Raw genomic sequence first — 20,664 nt, forward strand, 5'->3', positions numbered from 1 at the left:
TGAACTCCTGACCCCAGGTGATCCTCCCGACTTGGCCTCCCAAAGTGCTGGGATTACAGGCATGAGCCACCATGCCCAGTGAATATAGACTTTTTTTTTTTTTTTTTTTTTTAGCTTATTCAGGCTTTGTCATAGCTAAGGAATAATTTCTATATGCTTTTTGAACCACTTTTGTGGACCTTCATTGATGATTTCACAGACCCATGGTAATGGGGGCCCTGTAGCTTTCAAATCACGAAATAAATGATCCCAGCCACATATTTTCTTTTTTATTTATTTATTTTTTTTGAGACCGCATATTTTCATTTTAAAGTTCTGCCATTCCAGCATACTTCTAAGAGTAGGAAGATACTGTTAAGTAGAAAAACTGTACTTCAGTGTCTGCTTTAGGAACTTATTATGAGTGAATTTTTGGTTCCTATGACAATTTTTTTTTTTTGAGACGGAGTCTCACTCTGTTGCTCAGGCTGGAGTGCAGTGGCGCCATCTCAGCTCACTGCAAGCTCTGCCTCCTGGGTTCACGCCATTCTCCTGCCTCAGCCTCCCAAGTAGCTGGGACTACAGGCGCCCGCCACCACACCTGGCTAAGTTTTGTATTTTTAATAGAGATGGGGTTTCACCATGTTAGCCAGGATGGTCTCGATCTCCTGACCTCATGATTCATCCGCCTTGGCCTCCCAAAGTGCTGGGATTACAGGCGTGCGCCACCATGCCCGGCCTCCTATAAAAATTATTATGTGAACGCTTTTAGAGAAATTGAACGCAGTTTTATTCTTTTCGGCTAAACTTTCCTACTTAGGCAAATTCAATGAGGCAAACCTAAGACTGAATTAGTATAATGTAAATTAGTCATAAAATAATATATATTTTATATAATAATATGACAATCACAATTATACTAATCAAAATTTTTTAAAGTATTTACAATACAAATTTTTGAAAATGGTTTTCTCTCTGAAGACAGTTAAAGAATCTGGCACTAGTTTGAGCTATTTTTGTTTTAGATTAAAAATTACATAAGAGACTGTAACAAGCACTTGTACCCCATCAGTAGTCCTGTGAGAGACTGACACTGGGAGATGAAAACTATGTGTAAATCTCTTGGCTCTGCCTTTTTTTTTTTTCTTCTTTTATTGAGACAGAGTGTCTCTTTGTCACCCACCCAGGTTTGAGTGCAGTGGTGCAATCTTGGCTCACTGCAACCTCTGTATCCCGGGTTCAAGCAAGTCTTCCACAGTAACCTCCCGAGTAGCTGGGACTACAGGCACGTGCCACTATGCCCAGTTAATTTTTGTATTTTTTCGTAGACACGGGATTTCACCATGCTGGCCAGGTTGGTCTTGAACTCCTGACCTCAAGTAGTCTGCCCACCTTGGCCTCTCAAAGTGCTAGGATTACAGGCCTGAACCACTGTGCCCAGCCTCTATTTTCATATTATATTCTGAATCCAAACACGTTTTATCAGTTTCACTGCTACCATTCTAGTCGAGGCTATCGTTATCTTTGCCTGGGTTATTGTAGTAGTCTCCTAATTGATCTCCCTTCTTACCATATGCCCCTGTCACAGGGGGTATGTTGTTTACATAGCAGCCAGAGTAGGCTGGGTGTGTATATGTTCTACTTTCTTTGAATTGAATTCACTTTTTAGTGTACACTCTTAGGAGTTTTGTAGATGCATACAGTTGTATAACCACCACCTAAATCAAGATACAGAACAGCTCCCCAGATTCTCTTATACTACCCCGTTTGTAGTCATCCCTTTACTCCATCCCTACTGATCTATTTTCTGCCCCTATAATTTCACATTTTCCAGAATGTCATAGAAAGGGAATTCTGTAGTAATTAGCCTTTAGAGCAGGCCCTTTAGACTATACATCTGATCATATTAGCTCCATAATCAAAACCTGTTAATGGCTTCCCATCACATCCTCTTGCCACTGCCTCCCAAAGTGTTGGAATTAAAGGCATGCGTCACCACACCTGGCCTTTTCCCAAGTTTTGGCATGGCTCACTCCTTTCATTCAGGTTTATCATGTGTCGCCTCATCAAAGAAGTCTTCCACCTGCCTGTTACTCTGTCAATTTTTATCCTCATACTCTACCTCATTTTTCTTCCTAACATTTGTCCGCCTAACAGTTATTCATTAGTGTGTGTATTTTCTGTATTCTCCTACTAGAATGTAAACTTCACAAGGACAGGAGCATTTTTTTGTTCACTGCTGTATCCCTAGCACTTAGAGATGCTCAGTAAGTAATTGTTGACTACATTAATGGTTAGGCACACCGATGTAAGGGGTTAAGATTCAGAACTAGAATGTGACAGCCATTGGTAAGAGACTCCAGCTGCAGGAAGTCCCAGCTGTCAGGCAGAACGTGGGATTCCACGTTTGTAAGATCCTATGACAGATGGTGAGTGCATTGCCTTGACATGGAGGTAGAATGAGACAAAAGTTGGGAGTGAGTAGTATTTCACTGTGCACTGAAGCTAGGTAAAAGAACAGCTGGCATTAGGAAAGCCTCAGGGAGCGGGGACTCTGGCTCTCTGGAGGCGAGCAAGGCAGGTATCAGTCACGGGCTGTTCTGTGTGAAGTTGAGTAGGATTAAACCTGTTTTAGATTTCCTGAATTTATACTTCAATTTTATTCTTTCTTTTCCATTTTTTGATGCTAGTGATAGTTATTAGTCTTAAACTACTATGGTCTAAAATCTTTATTTAGCTATAAGAGTTATTAGGGAATTAATTAAAGGTGACATCAATTGCAAACCCCACTGTTTTATATGCCACTAAGAAAGAAAAAAACGTTGCCAGTGATGCGGTACTTTCTTATCACTTAGAATTTTTGTTTTAGACTTATTAAAGAGCTTTTAAAAGACTTATCTAGACATAGATTTTTATCTTATATACTGTTCCTGGTTTTGGCTGTGCTGCTTGACATGTGAAAGGGAGTATTTTCTGCGTACTTCAGCAATAGAACAACTTCATCTACTTTGTGGTTATTTTCCTTTTTCACTTGGTTGTTTCCTTACAGGGGAAAAAAAAAAAAAGAATTGTGGTCAGTACTTCAGTAATGAATATGTGCTCCACTAATATTTTATGCCTGCTGCTCTTCGTGCCTTTCTACATTCACAAAAAATTTTCCTCCACATTATTCATTCCAAAGGATAATTTCTTGAGAGGAGATAACTCCCGTAAAGTTCAGCACCAGCAGCAGAGGAAACCCAGGAAAAAAACCAAGCCTCCTGCACTAACCAAAAAACACAAGAAGAAGAGAAGGCGTGGACCTCGTCGACCCCAAAAACCCATTCCCCCTGCAGTCCCCCAAGGGAACCTCAGCATGCCCGCCAGCGTCTCACTGCCAGTGGAGGCCTCTCAGATCCGGTCGGTGTTGCCACTGGCACCTAATTTTTCTTTACATCTTCTGATTCTTCTCAGAACATCTAGCTTCATGTGGTTATTGTAAAGCTGTCACTAGGCTACAGAAGCCATTTAATATATCAGCCTAGATTTTTAAAATAGTGTTTGGTATAAATTTTAGATTTTACCTGTATCTGGCTATATTTCATCTAAAATTAAGCTTTTGCTTACAATAAAGAGAACAGATGCTGAAATTGGGTTTAATTGTATACTGTCAACTTAAAAAACATTTTTTTTTTTTCTTGAGACCAAGTCTTGCTCTGTCGCCCAGGCTAAGTGCAGTGGCGCGATCTCGGCTCACTGCAACCTCTGCCTCCAGGGTTCAAGCAATTCTCCTGCCTCAGCCACCCTAGTCTGGGATTACAGTCATGTGGCATCACGCCCAGCTGATTTTTGTATTTTTAGTAGAGACAGGGTTTCACCATGTTGGCCAGGCTAGTCTCAGACTCTTGACCTCAAGTGATCCACCCACCTCGGCCTCCCAAAGCGCTGGGAATACAGGCATGAGCCACCGCACCTGGCCTCTAACTTTAAAAAATTTTAGCAGAAATTCCATATATGTTCCAACAGAAGTATTCCATCAAAAATATGAGGCATTATTTATTTTGGCAGGGTTAAACATTTTGACCAGGAGAATGAAGCTTTTGTTTTAGCTAAGCATTTCAATTTTACCTGTTGCTAATTTCATTTCTAAAATTATTATTTCGACCAGATTTGAAATTCTTCTAAAAAGCATTAAGACACACTTGATACACCAAATTGTGATTCACTGTACAAATTTGAAGTAAAAGTATTACCTAGTAGTTGTTGTTGCCTCTTAATACATGGGTGAAGGTTGCAGAAATACGTGACTGCATATGGTAAGGCCTGTATTTTTGCAGTGATTCTACTTTCAGATTTCCTTCTTTTAAAGTGGGGGAGGAGACACTGTAAGTTAGAATTTCTCATGTTTCGGGAGGGGGGAGGGATTGCATTGGGAGTTATACCTGATGTAAATGACGAGTTGATGGGTGCAGCACACCAACATGGCACAAGTATACATATGTAACAAACCTGCACGTTATGCACATGTACCCTACAACTTAAAGTATAATAATAATAAATAAATTTAAAAAAAAAAAAAAAAAAAAAAAAAAAAAAGAATTTCTCATGTTTCTGGTGAGTATAAAAAACCTAGGGCCAGGTGTGGTGACTCACGCCTGTAATCCCAGCACTTTGGGAGGCAGAGGCAGGTGGATCATGAGGTCAGGAGTTCAAGACCAGCTTGGCCAAGATGGTGAAACCCCCATCTCTACTAAAAGTACAAAAATTAGCCAGGCGTGGTAGTGGGCATCTGTAATCCCAGCTACTCCGGAGGCTGAGGCAGAAGAATAGCTGGAACATGGGAGGTGGAGGTTGCAGTGAGCTGAGATCGTGCCATTGCACGCTAGCCTGGGCGACAGCAAGACTCCGCCTCAAAAAAAAAAAAAAAAAAAGGCCAGGCATGGTGGCTCATATCTGTAATCCCAACACTTTGGGAGGCTGAGGTGGGTGGATCACCTGAGATCAGGAATTTGAGACCAGCCTGGCCAACATGGTGAAACCCCGTCTCTACTGGAAAAAAAAAAAAAAAAAATTAGCTTGGCATAGTAGTGGGCACTTGTAATCCCAACTACTTGGAAGGCTGAGACAGAAAAATCTCTTGAACCCAGGAAGCGGAGGTTGCAGTGAGCCGAGATCACGCCATTGCACTCCAACCTGGGCAACAAGAGCGAAACTCTGTCTAAAAAAAAACCTAGAAGACATTAGGATTGGCTTTAGCTCAAGTGGTTACTTCCTTACTTTCCATCTGTCTAATCCCTGTGCTTGGGTTCAAGACCTGCCAGGGCTTTCTGACCTTTTTAAAAAAAACCTAAAAGACATTAGCTTGTTTTTTTATTTTGTTTTTGTTTTTTTTTTGAGACAGAGTCCTGCCCTGTTGCCCAGGCTGGAGTGCAGTAGCATGATCTCAGCTCACTGCAACCTCCACCTCCTAGGTTCAAGCGATTCTCATGCCTTAGCCTCCTGAGTAGCTGGGATTACAGGTGTGCACCACCACGCCCAGTTAATTTTTGTATTCTTAGTAGAGATAAGGTTTTGCCATGTTGACCAGGCTGGTCTCAAACTCATGGCCTCAAGTGATCCTCTCACCTTGGCCTCCCAAAGTGCTGGGATTACAGGCGTGAGCCACTGTGCCCTGCCTGACATTAGCTTCTTTTCATGTTGAATGAACTTGGCTTGGTGGTATTGATGTGAAGATAAAGAGGGAGTTATGGGACCAACAGTGTCCTCTTTCCCAGGAGCCCATCCACGCCAGAGCTGAGTGCTGATGAGTTGCCGGACGACATTGCCAATGAGATCACTGACATTCCACATGACTTGGAATTGAACCAGGAGGACTTTTCAGACGTCCTGCCACGGCTACCTGATGACTTACAAGATTTTGATTTTTTTGAAGGTATAGTCCATATTTTGGCTCAAGGAAACTGGTTTTAAAAATAAGTTTATAAGAAAAGAAATAGTGTTTTGAGATGTATTTGTCATACTCCTCCTCACATGTAATGTCTTTCACTGTAGATAGGAAATATAATACCACTGCAGCTATTTTACCCCTTTCAGAAGATAAGGAATGTGCAGTTTGTTTAACCAACTCGTAATTTGGTGACTAGGTTTATAACTTGTTTCTTTTATTTTTGGAGACAGAGTCTCACTCTGTCGCCCAGGCTGGAGTGCAGTGGCAAGACCTTGGCTCACTGCAGCTTCTGCCTCCTGGGGTCAAGCGATTCTTCTGCCTCAGCCTCCTGAGTAGCTGGGATACAGGCATGTGCCACCACGGCTGGCTAATTTTTATACTTTTAGTAGAGGTGGGATTTCGCCATGTTGGCCAGACTGGTCTTGAACTCCTGGCCTCAAGTGATCCACCTGCTTGGCCTCCCAAAGTGCTGGGATTACAGACATGGGCCACCACACCCGGCCCAACTTTGTGAATACTTTTACTTTATTTTTGAACAAAGACATCTTGAACATGAAGTCTGTTTGTTTGTTTGTTTTTTGAGACGGAGTCTTGCTCTGTCACTCAGGCTGGAATGTAGTGGCGCCATCTCAGCTCATTGCAACCTCTGCCTCCCATGTTCCAGCGATTCTTCTGCCTCAGCCTCCCGAGTAGCTGGGATTACAGGTATCTGCCACCACACCCAGCTAATTTTTGTATTTTTAGTAGAGACGGGGTTTCACTATGTTGGTCAGGCTGGTCTTGAACTCTTGACCTCAGGTGATCCACCTGCCTTGGCCTCCCAAAATGCTGGGATTACAGGCATGAGCCACTGCGCCCAGCCGAACATGAGTTTTGAAGTCTTTTAGAACTTGCCCTAGTTTTATACCCCACCCTGTACTTCAACTGAAGTGCACTTTTCCAAAATAAAGTTTGCTTAATCTGCCAGTTCCCCCATGCTTTCAGGGGAAATCTTTTATACTCTTAGAATGTGTCTTTCACCATTAAAAATCAAATATTTCCATGGTGATTAATCAAGTTCCTAACAATAGATTTTTTGAATATTAGAAATGAAATCAAAGTAGGTCCATGGGCTTCCATTTTATGAAAATTAGTAAGAAATGGGAAAAGAATGAGGGGGAAGGATTAGAGAGTAAAGCAAAAGCATTTTGAAAGATAACCCATGAAATGAACTGAGTGCTTAGTGTTGTGCTAAAATAGATGCATGAGTTTCTGTGTTTTAACCTTCCACAGCTGCCCTCCAGCTGGGAGAGTCAGGAGTAGAACAGGCAAGGTGGACGTGTTCTACACAGCCTTTTGTCTCAAATCCAAGTTGATATTATATGTTTTCTATGTTAATGACAATAATATAATTTTAGGTAAAAAACATGTATAATCACATAGTTACCGTGAGTTTTACATTTGTAATCCTTAGAGTTCCTAAGAATTTAGTACTTTGATAAGATGGCTTTTGAGATGGTTTTCAGTAAATCAACTGAAGATGGTGATTCAAGTTCGTAGACAGCTGACGTTTTAGACCCTGTCCTGCAGATCATTATTTCACTTTTTCCCTCCAATCCAAATCTTGGAAACTTTTCTTTTCAAGAGGGACTCTTTTTAAATAGAATATTGTTTACAATAATTCAAATGTATGATTTTTGTGATGTAGGACTGGTAAAAGCTCTACTGATTATTGATGGCTTTTGTTGACTCAGGGAAGAATGGAGACCTCCTCCCAACTACCGAAGAGGCTGAGGAGCTTGAACGGGCCTTGCAGGCTGTAACTTCTCTCGAGTGCCTGAGTACCATTGGGGTCCTTGCCCAGTCAGATGGTGTGCCAGTCCAGGAGTTGTCAGATAGAGGAATAGGGGTGTTCTCCACAGGTACTGGAGCTTCAGGAATACAATCCTTGAGCCGAGAGGTGAACACAGACCTAGGGGAGCTATTGAATGGGCGTATAGTACATGATAATTTTTCTAGTCTAGAGCTGGATGAGAACCTGCTCCGTTCTGCTACCTTGTCAAACCCACCTACACCCCTGGCAGGGCAGATCCAGGGGCAGTTCTCTGCCCCAGCCAACGTTGGCCTTACTTCTGCCACTCTGATCAGCCAGAGTGCACTTGGGGAGAGAGCCTTCCCAGGACAGTTTCATGGACTTCATGACGGCAGCCATGCCTCCCAGAGGCCACATCCTGCCCAGCTGCTGAGCAAGGCAGATGACCTAATCACCTCACGACAGCAATACAGCAGTGATCACTCCCACTCCTCGCCCCATGGAAGCCATTATGATAGTGAGCATGTGCCGTCTCCCTACAGTGACCATATCACCTCTCCCCACACAACATCGTACTCTGGTGATAATATGGCAGCTACCTTTTCAGCAGAGATGCCCATCATGGCGCAGCACTTGCTCCCAACCCAACTTGAGGTGCCACTTGGAGGCGTGGTAAACCCCAGAACTCACTGGGGCAATCTCCCCGTCAACCTTGGAGACCCCTCTCCATTTAGCAACCTTCTCGGCGCAGATGGACATCTTCTTTCCACTTCCCTATCCACACCACCCACCACTTCGAACTCAGAGACCACACAGCCTGCCTTCGCCACCGTGACCCCCAGCAGCTCCAGTGTGCTTCCGGGGTTACCACAGACCAGCTTCAGTGGCATGGGGCCTTCTGCTGAACTAATGGCCTCCACCTCTCCCAAGCAGCAACTCCCTCAGTTCAGCGCAGCCTTCGGCCACCAGCTGAGTTCTCACAGTGGCATTCCTAAGGACCTGCAGCCCAGCCACAGCTCTATAGCCCCTCCTACAGGCTTCACAGTAACAGGTGCCACAGCTACAAGTACCAATAATGCATCTTCTCCCTTTCCCTCCCCTAACTGAGGGTGTCTGTGTGTTTGCAGGCAGGTGGGGAACCCAGTGTTTTCTATGTTTGTTTCCTCTTTAGCACCCCTCTCCCCTTTTCCGAAAGAAGATATAACAGATGGGGATTAGAGGGGCACCCCCCTTCCCAGTTCAATGAGTGGCCCTGCAGTGGACCTCGCTACAGTGTTCACATGTGCTTCTTAGCACTGGTGCTCATTCCCTCCTGGCAGGCCCACTCCGCCCCAGTGGTTTCCTTAGTGGTTCAGCACAGTGACTGGATAGGATTGATTTTTAGCAGCAAGTCCTAGAAGTGGAAGATACCTCAGAATACCAGTGCCCTTTACTATTTCCTAGTATTCAGATCAATGCTTTCCATTCTATTGCCAGGTTTTTACATAGGTGGTTCTAGATAGAATGATCTTATTAATTGAGTTCCTGTATAAGAGATAGCAAATGGTGTGTGGCAGGTCAAGACTGACTTAGCACCAACTGCTAAACACCACAGTGAGGCCAGGATTCCATTCCTAATTGTGATCATGTTTAACTAAAAGAAAAAAATGTGTCTTTTGACTGCCTGTGAGTATGCGTGTGCCCACACGTGTGTTTTTGTGCAGTGCAGGAAGCGGCTGTCCCATTAGTTTGCATTTTGTTTGTTTGTTTTTTTCCCCCTCTGTAATGAGTATAAGACTCTTACTTTTCTCCTCTCCTACATCTCACAATCCTAATAAGGTTGGTCCTTCTTTTCCTCAAGTTTCCTGAATAGGGAGGGTGGTGGGCTGGTCGTGTGAATAGCACAACCTTTTTCTGCTAAAAGTTAGCCCAAGAAGAAACAGAACATAGAAAGCTTGGATTCCTGTCAGTGAGGTAGGCATGTCCTGAAAAGCTTGCGTGGGACGACTGCAGACTCCTGGGGTTCTGGGACCTGATGGTCACTTTGTCTTTTCAGACATATGTTTCTAAATCTCTCTCTCATGGAATACATTTGCAAGATGTAATTAAAGAAAATATTTTGATGTGAAAAAGCAGGATAGGTCAGATAGATTTGAAAAGATGGGATCTGTGAACTCCTTGATCCATCTTTTGCTTTTGAATTTTTCATGTTTACAGTAGTGATTCTTTGGTAAGATTTGTAACATGTTGCAGACACTTGTAGAATCAGTGTACCAGTTGTGAAGTGATGTGTGATATCTGAAGGATACACATTTTAAAGTTTCTTTCAAAGCAGAGTATGGAAATTAGACATAAATTTTATTTGCCCTTTGGTACTTTTAAAATAATTTAAGTACTTGGGTTTAAGTAAATTTGAAAATAGTTTTGGGAAATGTTTTTAAAATCCAGGATTTTAGGGTTAAAAATCATATTGGGTAGTTTAGGGAGTTCGTGACTATGAAATGAATTTGTGAGGTTTCTTGCCTACCTTTTATTTCCCCCCAGAGAAGGGTGGAACTAGATTTTAAAGGCATCTCTACTCTGCTTTTGCTGAGTAGTTTCACTGTCCCTTGAGATACCATTGGCTATTTATACCTGAGTCTAGTCTAATTCACATATATATATATTTTAAAAGTTAAGTAGAGAGAACATACCTATTGATGTGGTTCAGTAATTCATTTGTCAGGGAATATTTGATCTTAATTCCTTTCTAATAGGTAACGATTGGATGTATTTTCCTACTTCCTGTATGTATTCTCTTTATGCCATGCTAGTTCTAACCAGTCCCTTCTTTTGAAAGCTTTTCTTTCTCTGCTTTTTAAAGGAATGATGGTGATCAGTAGGCATTATGCAGATACCACGTGCCTGAGGTTATGGAGGGGAAATGTCACATGACTGTATGAAATCATTATATGCCCTATTTTGTATTTATTGATGTTTCTTTTTGTGGGCCAAAAATATGTTTGTAATATATTTAGTTTTTTTAAAATCATGGTAATTGATTGGAAGATTTATTTTTAATAGCTTTGCCTTTTTTGCAGAGTGCAAAATTTCTAAATTATAACTTATGTCATAAAGCAAAATTATATTTGGTATCACCATAAATTTCTATTCTGAATGGTGAGGACAGATAATTTGAATATTTCTCACCTGTGAATCTATATTAGTAAGCTTTTTTATTTTAATGTACTGTAATGAAGTGGTCACGAGTAGTTACCTCTGCTCAAAAATGTCATTTAGTTTGTTAAACTATTTTCACAACCCATCGTAAGCATCACTAGGTAACTATCCATTCCCAGCAATTCAGTTTAGTCTCCATTGTGTATTTAAAGGTTGTCGCAGAGCAGCACATTGACTTCCTCATCAGCCCTTTGACAGCGAAGGGAAAGTCGTGGGTAGTCGATTTGAACTTTTTCTATCTTTTTGTCCCTCATGTTAGCTGCTTGAAATTCTTCAGTTATGATACAAAGCTGAGTTTGCAGTAAGTTGCACATTTTATTGTTTGCAATTTTCTGTTTTATGTGCATTTAAAAGCCCTTCTCTGCTTTCTAGTAAGGAGGCATGAAATTATCAGGAATGTTGCTAGTTACAGCTTCACACCAAAAACTTTGAGTAAATACATTTTCGTTTGGATGCCCATGATGAAAGCTGAGGAAAGTGGTTGAGGAATTATCAACAACAAACTTCTCCTCTGTTTTATCTAGTTCAAAACAGATATCAAAGTTTGCAATTTGCTTTGCTCTTGCTGTTTCTTATGAGTCCCTTTTTGGAAGAGAGGAGAACATCTATAAGCCCAGAGAGATCTGTGTTTTTCTTTTAGTTAATAGAGCCATTCTTGTCTATTAGTAGTAACTTTGCTATTAATATGTATAGAAAGGAATGAAGTGTCTTTTACTCCAGAAATATGAAAATTAGTATCTTTTAAGGTAGCTCTTATGCTATCATAAGGCAATACTGGAATCAAAAACAAATCTTATATAAGGTCCCACATAGGTAGAAACTAGCTGTTATTCTAGTGTTAAACCCATGAGAAATAGTGGCAAAGAAGCTTCACTCTGTTTCTGCAGTTCTTTGGGACTATTTATAAAGGCCAGTTAGATTGTGTTACTGTGATTTAATTTACAAAGTTGCTGCAGTTAATGGATACATTCTGTTCTCTGAGAATCTGAATTCCATTCTAATGTGTGATATTCACTGGCTGTGATCAGTAGCATCAGAAGAAAAGATGGGCTTTCTCTACTCTCTCTACATAATTATTAATATTATTTTAATTAAAGTACTTAAGACATTGTTTTTTCTTCTGTAAAAATGGCTTAGCAATTTGCACATCTGGGTAGGTTATGTAGCTAGTAAACAACTCATAATAGTAAGTAGCAATTATACTTAACCCACCAAGTGACAGACTATGCAATGGAAAAATTTTCTAATTATCGTCACATAGCTTAGACAGCAAAGGATTATTTTCTCTGGTAACCTACCATGTGTGATATAACTGCTTTATAAATGACTTCCTGAGCAATTTCATGTTGGCAGGCAGTGTGGTGTGTCTAGTGTCCCTCTATGAGAAGACTATAACCAGAAACAAATAGTAGGCATAGGGAGCAAGTTGGAAAGTGAGGTTATTGGTTTTTTTTTTCCTTAAAATTGGTGTTACTGTCTTTAGTGTCTTAAGGCTAAAGAAAGCTAATACTTTATCTTTGCCAAATAATTATTTATAAGATTTATTTTTAAAATAAGCCCAGTCTCTCATCTGAAAGTTAAGAATCATCATTTTCTGTGACTGACACTAAAGCTCTTCCTTATCAGAGCTTGTTCTCAATCTGTGATCACAGTCCACAGTAGCAAAGACAGCTCTTTGATGAGGAAGGAAACCATGTTTGTGCTGCACGGAGGTGCCCTGTCCATACACTTTTCTTACATGAAAGAATTGACCTTTCCGTTGACCTGTACCATTCTGTTTTTATAAAGTGGATTAGAATTTGAGCATATCTAGTAAATGTCGTGTGGTCAGTCCGCCGGTGCTTGCCCGCCATCTTTCCCGTGCCTTGGCATCCTAGGGGTGCTGGTGATGGTCAGTGGGCGCCATCAGTCGGCAGTGCACGTGTAAGGCAATCTCCTCTCCTCCAGGTTAGTTCAGAAGGTCGCTATGGGTTGGTATTGCAAAAAGATGAGTATATTAACACTAAACTTACTAAGAGGTTTGAAATTCATTAAAAATTAGTTTTCAGTTTCTTCATCTTTCTTTTAGACTTCTTTTAAAATTCTCTTCTTAATCTGGTATATATAGAAATCTAATATTATGGTCTTCTAAAGAACTCTCCAGTTTAATGAGGCAATTTAGAGGATTCCTTGAAAGAAAAGTTAGTCATACTGAACAGTCTTCATTTGTATCTCTTTTATTACCAGTATTTACATTGTTCTCAGGATATTTTTCCTGACAAAAAAATATATTTCTTGGGGGTGGAGAGTTATATATATATTTACATGAAAGAACATAGATGTTTCCCCCCTCCCAATACATTAACTGAATCTTCACTGGCTTTCTGTAGAAAAGCTAAACAGTTTAATAATGTCTTAATATCTTTATAAATTTTCCTATATTCTGGAGGAAACCAAAATCATGTTTAGTAGATTAAAGTAACGTTTTAAATACAATAATTTGTAATGAAATGCCAGTGAAAGACATGTTTGGATATCTGTTAAGCATTTCTCCCTGACTAATGAATTAGGAAAGAAAACATCAAACTTTAATGAATAGTTCTGTCTCTTCTAATAAACAGTGCCATTAACGCTGCAGTTATTTGTGCGTCAAACTTAGGGAGCCTTATTTCTACATAGCAAAAATTCTGTTTTCACTTCAGCCCTTATCTTTTTGTTAGTTTTTCTCTGCACTGTGATACAGAGCTAATAAGAGGAAATGTGACGTTTCAGAGAGAGAGCAAGCAAATTGGGTATGACTTTTTTTACCCTATGTTCCCCAATACTGGGGATGTTTGGCTACTTTGAACGCAGTTTTGAGTGACCTAAAGTTTAGAACAATACTCGTATAAGAGAAAAATCTATCTAACTCTCAGTGAGCTCCATAGGGCAGCACGGCTTTCCATCTTCTCTTCCGCCTGCTTGCCTCTGCCCACTACAGTCCTGAAGAATGCACATGCACACATGATCTGTACCCATCCCGGCCGAAGAGGCATAGAATCCTCTTCTTTCACTTGTTTCTTTTTTCTTCGTTTGCTTGTTTTTGTTTGTTTTTAAAGCTGGGGACCACTGAAGTAAGCTCTATATGCACCCAAAGTTCCCCTTGGAAAAATTTTCAACACGCAGTGCAGAAGGCTCCAATGCAGCTAAATGCCACACCATTGCTTTTACTTAGGGGAATAGACTGATTTGCCCTGAAATGACTCCAACCTGCATCATTAAGGTACAGTTGGCTACAGTGGATTAGTGCTGAAATGATGGGAAGTCTGACACTTGTTGACATTGTCTTCATCTGTTTGGAAGGGTTGAATCTGTTCCTCTCAACAGTGATAGTTCTTTTCACTGTATAGTATTGAGTATGTCTCAGGGATTCCTTGTGGAAATTAGGGCAGTTTTTAAAATAAGAAAATAGTTTTAAAAGAAACTAAAGGTGACTCATCATTGAAGAGAGCGGAAGAAAGAGGAAACTTTTGGTTTTGTAGCCCACAGTGTCTTGCATAGAACTTTTTCCTTTCTCCTCCAGGCTCTCATCTCAGCTTCAGAATACAGAATCCTTTCCCATCATGCACAGCTTTAAAACTTTTATTTAAAAATTTCCTTCCCCAATGAGCTTTCAGAATACTTATTGTAGATTTTAAGAGAAAAGGTATATTAATTTATGCTATTAACATCACCTCATAAATTATAAGTTTTATACTAAAGCTGTATTGAGTGTAATGAATTATGTTGCCTATGTGTTTAATAGCTAAATATATATGATCTTTTTTTTTTTTTTTTTTTTTTTTTGACAAAACAAACTAGTGAAGCACCTTTTTACACTGGATCTCTGCCGTGTCAAGGTGTATAGCTATCCTTTGCTACCTTGCAGATATATAAAATAAAAGGATATCCTGGGGCCTCAAAATGTAGAACACCTTTAGACCATTTATAACTGTTCCTAGAACTGTTGAGAATCATGTTGTTTAGTAAATGATCTGTGGTTTACATAAGATGGCTAGAAGCTTAGTTACAGGGTACATAGAAATACATAGATCAAGTAAAACTCCAACTACTGTAGCTGGAATTTGTAAACTAAGTTTTTAAGACCTCTTTTATTTCCTATGGATTTATTCTTTAATTTACAGTTTATTCTGTAAGTTGGGAAGTAAAATAGAGAAAATAATAAATCTAGATGTTCTCAGTGTCTTATTCAGGAACTTTTTATCCCTCCTCACTAAGGAATTCCCACTGTGACTTTAAAATAGAATTAAATTACTCGTGTGCATGTATATGTCTGTATTTTTTACACACATGCAAAAATATACATTGGGGGCACGTGTGTGAGAGATATGAATGTGTGCTTATATAAAAATAGATAAAGGTAACCGAATGTATTGTAGAAACATGATTTATTTAGTTGAGGGTATTGGAGTTACTTTCTCATTGTCTCTGTTGTATAAATACACCAAATTAATCATTATGTTATCTTATGTTAAAAGGCTAGCTCTGATATCATGTGCATTTTATGTTAACCTTTGGATTAACTTATATTATGCTATGTTCATAAAATGACATGAGAAATAGAGGTTCTAAGATCAGCCTCTCACTTTTGAGCATAAAAATAAGAGAGGGAGACAGACAGCCCCAGACATGAGCTGTGTTTATCTATTGTGGTGATGGGACCAGAGATCTGTTGAACCTTTTTTATGTTTATTATAGATTTCTTTATATTCTGAGTAAGAAAATATTGTTGATCATCTTTTCTTGGTGAAGTTAAGAAAAAGTATAGGCCTTTCATAAAGAATTTTTGGAAGGGGCTGCTTTGTTTAAGGAGTTGGTGGGATCATTTCACCGTGCATATTTCAAAGCTGGGGTGATTTCATTTCCAAAATTTTTCAAAAAACTTTTACTCAGTTCTGCTGTTATTTATTAAGAGTGCTCCCATCCCCATATTTTAGCTATAGGAAAAATTGTGCTACCCCTGATTCATATGGAATTAAAAAGAAAATACACCCCTTTATTTTGAGTTTTAAGGTGTTATTTTGCTATACATTTATTACTGGAGTATCTGGTGGTCTAAAATAGTCAAAATTAGAGTTGTTATTAAATGTTCCAATGACATTTATTTTTAATACTTAAAAAATCATGTACTTCAAAATATGTCAAAACAACTTCTGATAATATACCTGAATTTGTAGTTGTCTCTTGAGCATCATTTACTTCATCTTAGATATAGTGAAGACCTAGGAAAGCTCTATATGCTGTTCTTTTCTACAGTTGTATTTTTGCAGCATCTCCTGGTTTCATTCACTCTTGTTTTGGGATTTTTTTTAATCTGCATATTTCTTGTACATATGCATGCAAATGAAAGAAGGGAGTTTGTACTGGTGCCATTTCTCCCTTCAGTTGCTGGTTAATGGGATTTGCTAGAAAAAATTCTCCCGATTGAAGGGTGAAAACAGACCCTTATGTGTATATCTGTACAGAGATGTGTATATGGGATGTGGTGGCACTTTGCTGAATGTGAACTTGCCTTGTCAATGGAAAGATTGAAAAGTATTATGTTTATTTATACATTTGTATAAATCTATATATACACGTATGTATATGTGTGTGTATAGATAAAGCTATATACATATATTTCCCTTAAAAATGTGTGTGTATAATAGGTAAACAGCCTTTGTTAAGCAAGATTAAAGTCTATGGAAAGTTCTGGATTATTCTGTAAGCCAGAGAAGGTGACAGTCTAGAATACATCATCAGAACAGTAAAATGGAAGTCCTTTGGATTATAGTCTTGTTTATGGATATTACACAATGAATGCCTGTCTGAACAATTCTTACTTGCCAGTTCCACTATTCATCTTCACCACCTTCTACTGGTCAGTCTCTCATCACTTAAAAAGAAAAAGAAATCACACATCATTGTGGTTTTTTTCTCCTTAATTCTGTCTTTTCTAGCCAGAAACTTTTGGCTTAAGCATATTTCGTCGACTTCTCTGTTTTCTTTGAAAGATCTTTATCTCTCAAATTTTCCCAGAAGACACAAGTTTTGGTAATATTATCAATAGTAATTTTGAGAATTGGGCATTCATCTTTGTCTCAAAAACAAACAGAAAGCCAACCTTCAAATAAAATAAATTTGAAAGTTTTACCTCAATAATGTGGGGGCATTTTACTTAAATTACAAGAGAACATAATTATGATTTTATGATTGATATTAGTGTTAGGTTTATGTCCACACTTACTGTCATTAATTTGTCATTTACATATTTTTATTTGCTTTGTAGTTTAATCATAACTTCATTTACATTTTAATGGAAAGCATACAAGGTCACATGTAAGCCTCTTGAATTCTGTAACTAACTCATTTTTCTCATGATGAAACTGCTTTGATGAATTCCTGTGTGATGAATTCTGCTATATTTCCTTTTGACTTTTCTCAGTTTGTGACATTCTGTATTAACTTTGCTGCAGCTCTCTAGAAAACTTGCATCCCTATATATTGTGCCTTTAAAGCTCTTATGCACACACAGACAACAGTGTATATATACATGTCAGAGCATGTGTACATATGCTTTCATATGTACTCACACAGTATGTCTCTAGTATATATTGTGGGAGTAGATATATAGATATTCAAAGGCAATGAAATATTGCTCTCTAGATATATATGTATATAAATAGTGTTGATATAACTGTATATACACATGTATATGTATGAGTTTTAAATGGCAATCTTTTACATTTAGCAAAATGCTGCCCCTACTGGAATATTGTCACTGCAGTGGCAGTTGTATGTAATGATTTAAAATACATTATCAAAAGGTATTTAAAGAACATTTAAAGTCTCATCTAAAGACATCCACACACTATTTATTTATCTTCCTTTTCCTTTTATTGTTGTGTTTTTCTTAACTGAAAGGGAGACTGTCATTTTAAAAATGCCATCTGTCCCATGAGAGTAAGAAAGAGCTGGAGATTCACTTGAGGAGCTTTGTGCATTTTTCCTCTCTCTTGAAGTGGAGATGTTCCACAGACCAGACTGTTTATTTCACTTATAAAGCGATCCTAGTATTTCCATTAGTGTATGTCATCCGCCATCTCCTAGATCAACTTAATTCACCAATTTGCCTCCTCCTTTCATTAATAAATAATGATTATTGAGATCATTTTGCCTGGAGGAAGTTAACTACTCTCATGCTGCAGGGAAATATATCACCTAATTGTTATTTTGCCTTGTTCAAAATTCAAATTTGAAGGAAGGCAGCTCTCTCATGAAGCTGTCTTAAGCACATTTTAGTTAAGGGCCCTCCCAAACTCTTTTTTCTTTCTTTCTTTTCTTTTCTTTTTCTTTTTTTTTTTTTTTTTTTTTTTTTTGAGTTCCAAGTTGCATGTGCTTGAAATAGATTTAATTCTTATTCCCTATGGTTTCAGGTATTTTTCATTAGTACATCAATTTGACACACTGAATGCAAGACTATTAAGGAAGAACTATTAAATATTATTTTATTTTGTGAAGAGTTGGCAGCAGATTACATCTCAAGAACTTGCAGAGAGAGGAGGGTTAGATGGACAATCCTAAATTGTAAGATGTTAAAAAACAGTAAAGTAAGAGTACTCCTGAAGACTAAAATAGAGAGGCTGGGGTTTGAGCCATTTTACTGAGTAGCTTAGCTGGAACCTGATATCAGAAGTAGCCTTTAACAAAAAGCCTCTTGGCAATTGTATGGTACTAACAACTAGAGTACTGAAGTGTAAGTCGAAACCAAGTTGCAGTGGGAAATCAAAGGTGAGGTAGCTTATTTGAAACCAGCAAATGAGACAGGTTGGACGGTTTTAAAATCTCTTCTAACAAAGAAACTGCACGGTAGCAAGGACTAGCGGTTCTCAAAGCCCTTCTTTTTCAGTGTTCTCATTCACCTTGGCACACAAGTATGTTTAACAGGCCATGCATTAAAAATAAATACAAAAATATAAAAGCTGCTTAAAGGGAACTTACAAACTGAGAATCTCTCCTCTGTATTTGTGTTCATAGTGGCTGCGAATTTAATTATATGCACAAAAGTTAGGAGCCACTTGTTTCTGCACAGACTGTAGGAGCAAGATGAGGAGATGGGCAGGTTTTGGTAAGAGCCCCCAGTTCTAGTGGAGAGGCATACTTGTGGCATTGGGTGCGGCACTGCTGGGGGAGACCACGTTTCGGGAGGCGATTGGCTTTTGGTTTGTAATTTCCCTTTAAACAAGAAGAGATGGCTCACATTTTCCATATATATCTCAATGAATGTACTGTATTACTGTTTTAAAAAATTTGATGAAATAATAATGAATTGGTCTCCTTTTGTTATCTGGTCCTTGTTTAATTTGTTTAAGGGTTTTTGTATACAAAAGTTTACATTTTTATGTATATTTTTCTTGTGTAAAAACTGATGTAATATGTGTATGAAACACTGTATGTATTATCTGTATATAGTGTGACAAAATCATTTTTCTTTCTTTCTTTTGGATGTATTAATAAATCTTGCTGTGAAGTAGCCTTGTTTTTAGTTTAATTTTCTTTGCTGGGATATTGATGGAAGCTGCAAATCCAGGGTAAGTATTTTTCTGCCTTTATTTGAATACAGTATTTTTTAATATTTTGTATTTCACCAATAACTCTAGGCAGATATATTCATGATTTTTATGGTTGAACTAACAATAATTAATATTTGTAATAACTGTGGATCAATCAAATACTATCCAAAGTGATTTTTGATAGGGTATCCAGCCTTGAAGTTCAACCAGAAGTTGCATTTGAATTTTTTTTTTTTTTTTGAGATGGAATCTTGCTCTGTCCCCCAGGCTGGAGTGCAGTGGTGCGATCTCGGCTCACTGCAAGCTCCGTCTCCTGGGTACACGCCATTCTCTTGCCTCAGCCTCCCGAGTAGCTGGGACTACAGGCACCCGCCACCGCGCCGGGCTAATTTTTTGTATTTTTAGTAGAGACGGGGTTTCACCGTGGTCTCGATCTCCTGACCTTGTGATCCGCCCACCTCGGCCTCCCAAAGTGCTGGGATTACAGGCGTGAGCCACCGCGCCCGGCTGAAATTGTTACATGCTATAATGGAAGTCTTACAAGCCAATTTCTATTTCTTTAAATCAGAAGCCTCTTCTGTCTTCATTTTCGTAGCTTCACAAATACAAGAACAACTTCGTGTGTTATAGCCAAAATTTAAAAGCAATAGAAAACTGGAAGAAACTTTTTTTTTTAGAAACAGCATCTTGCTCTGTCACCCAAGCCGGAGTGCAGTGGTGTAATCATGGCTCACTGCAGCCTCAACCTCCCTGACTTGAGCTCTCCTCCCACCTCAGCCTCCTAAGTAGCTGGGACCACAGGCATGTGCCGCCCCACCTGGCTATTTTTTTTTTTTTTAAATCTGTTTTTTAGAGATAGAGTCTTGCCATGTTGCCCAGGCTGGTCTTGAACTCCTGGGCTCAAGCGATCCTCCTGCCTCAGTCCTCCCAAAGTGTAGGTATTATAGGCATAAGCCACCATGCCCAGCCCTTAATTTTCCTTTTATTTTTTGTAGAGATGGGGTCTCACCATATTGCACAGACTGGTCTTGAACTCTTGGGTTCAAGCAGTTCTCCCACCTTGACCTCCCAAAGTGCTGGGACACTCTTGTTCTTTAAGGCATTGATGTAGTTTGAATGTTTTCACCCCAATCTCAAGTTGAAATGTAATCCACAATGTTGGAGGTGAGACCTGGTGGGAGGTGTTTGGGTCATGGGGG

The 20,664-nt window shown here is 39.1% G+C and overlaps 2 protein-coding genes across 11 annotated transcripts in view; one reads left to right on the plus strand and one right to left on the minus strand.

The window, feature by feature from the left end:
* INO80D (INO80 complex subunit D) overlaps positions 1 to 19,425 on the plus strand; it is a 93,905-nt gene extending 74,480 nt beyond the window's left edge. For all 4 annotated transcript variants that reach the window (XM_050750813.1, XM_050750809.1, XM_050750812.1 and 1 more), the window contains 3 exons: positions 3,161 to 3,378; positions 5,733 to 5,890; positions 7,639 to 19,425. In XM_050750813.1, coding sequence (XP_050606770.1) covers positions 3,161 to 3,378; positions 5,733 to 5,890; positions 7,639 to 8,804 — 1,542 coding nt within the window. In that variant the 3' untranslated portion in view covers positions 8,805 to 19,425. The remainder of the gene's footprint in view (positions 1 to 3,160; positions 3,379 to 5,732; positions 5,891 to 7,638) is intronic.
* The window catches only part of EEF1B2 (eukaryotic translation elongation factor 1 beta 2), a 954,602-nt gene that overhangs the window by 143,520 nt on the left and 790,418 nt on the right, over positions 1 to 20,664 (minus strand). The gene's annotated exons all lie outside the window — the stretch shown is intronic.

Source organism: Macaca thibetana, chromosome 12 (assembly GCF_024542745.1).
Source record: "Macaca thibetana thibetana isolate TM-01 chromosome 12, ASM2454274v1, whole genome shotgun sequence".
Lineage (NCBI taxonomy): Eukaryota > Metazoa > Chordata > Mammalia > Primates > Cercopithecidae > Macaca > Macaca thibetana.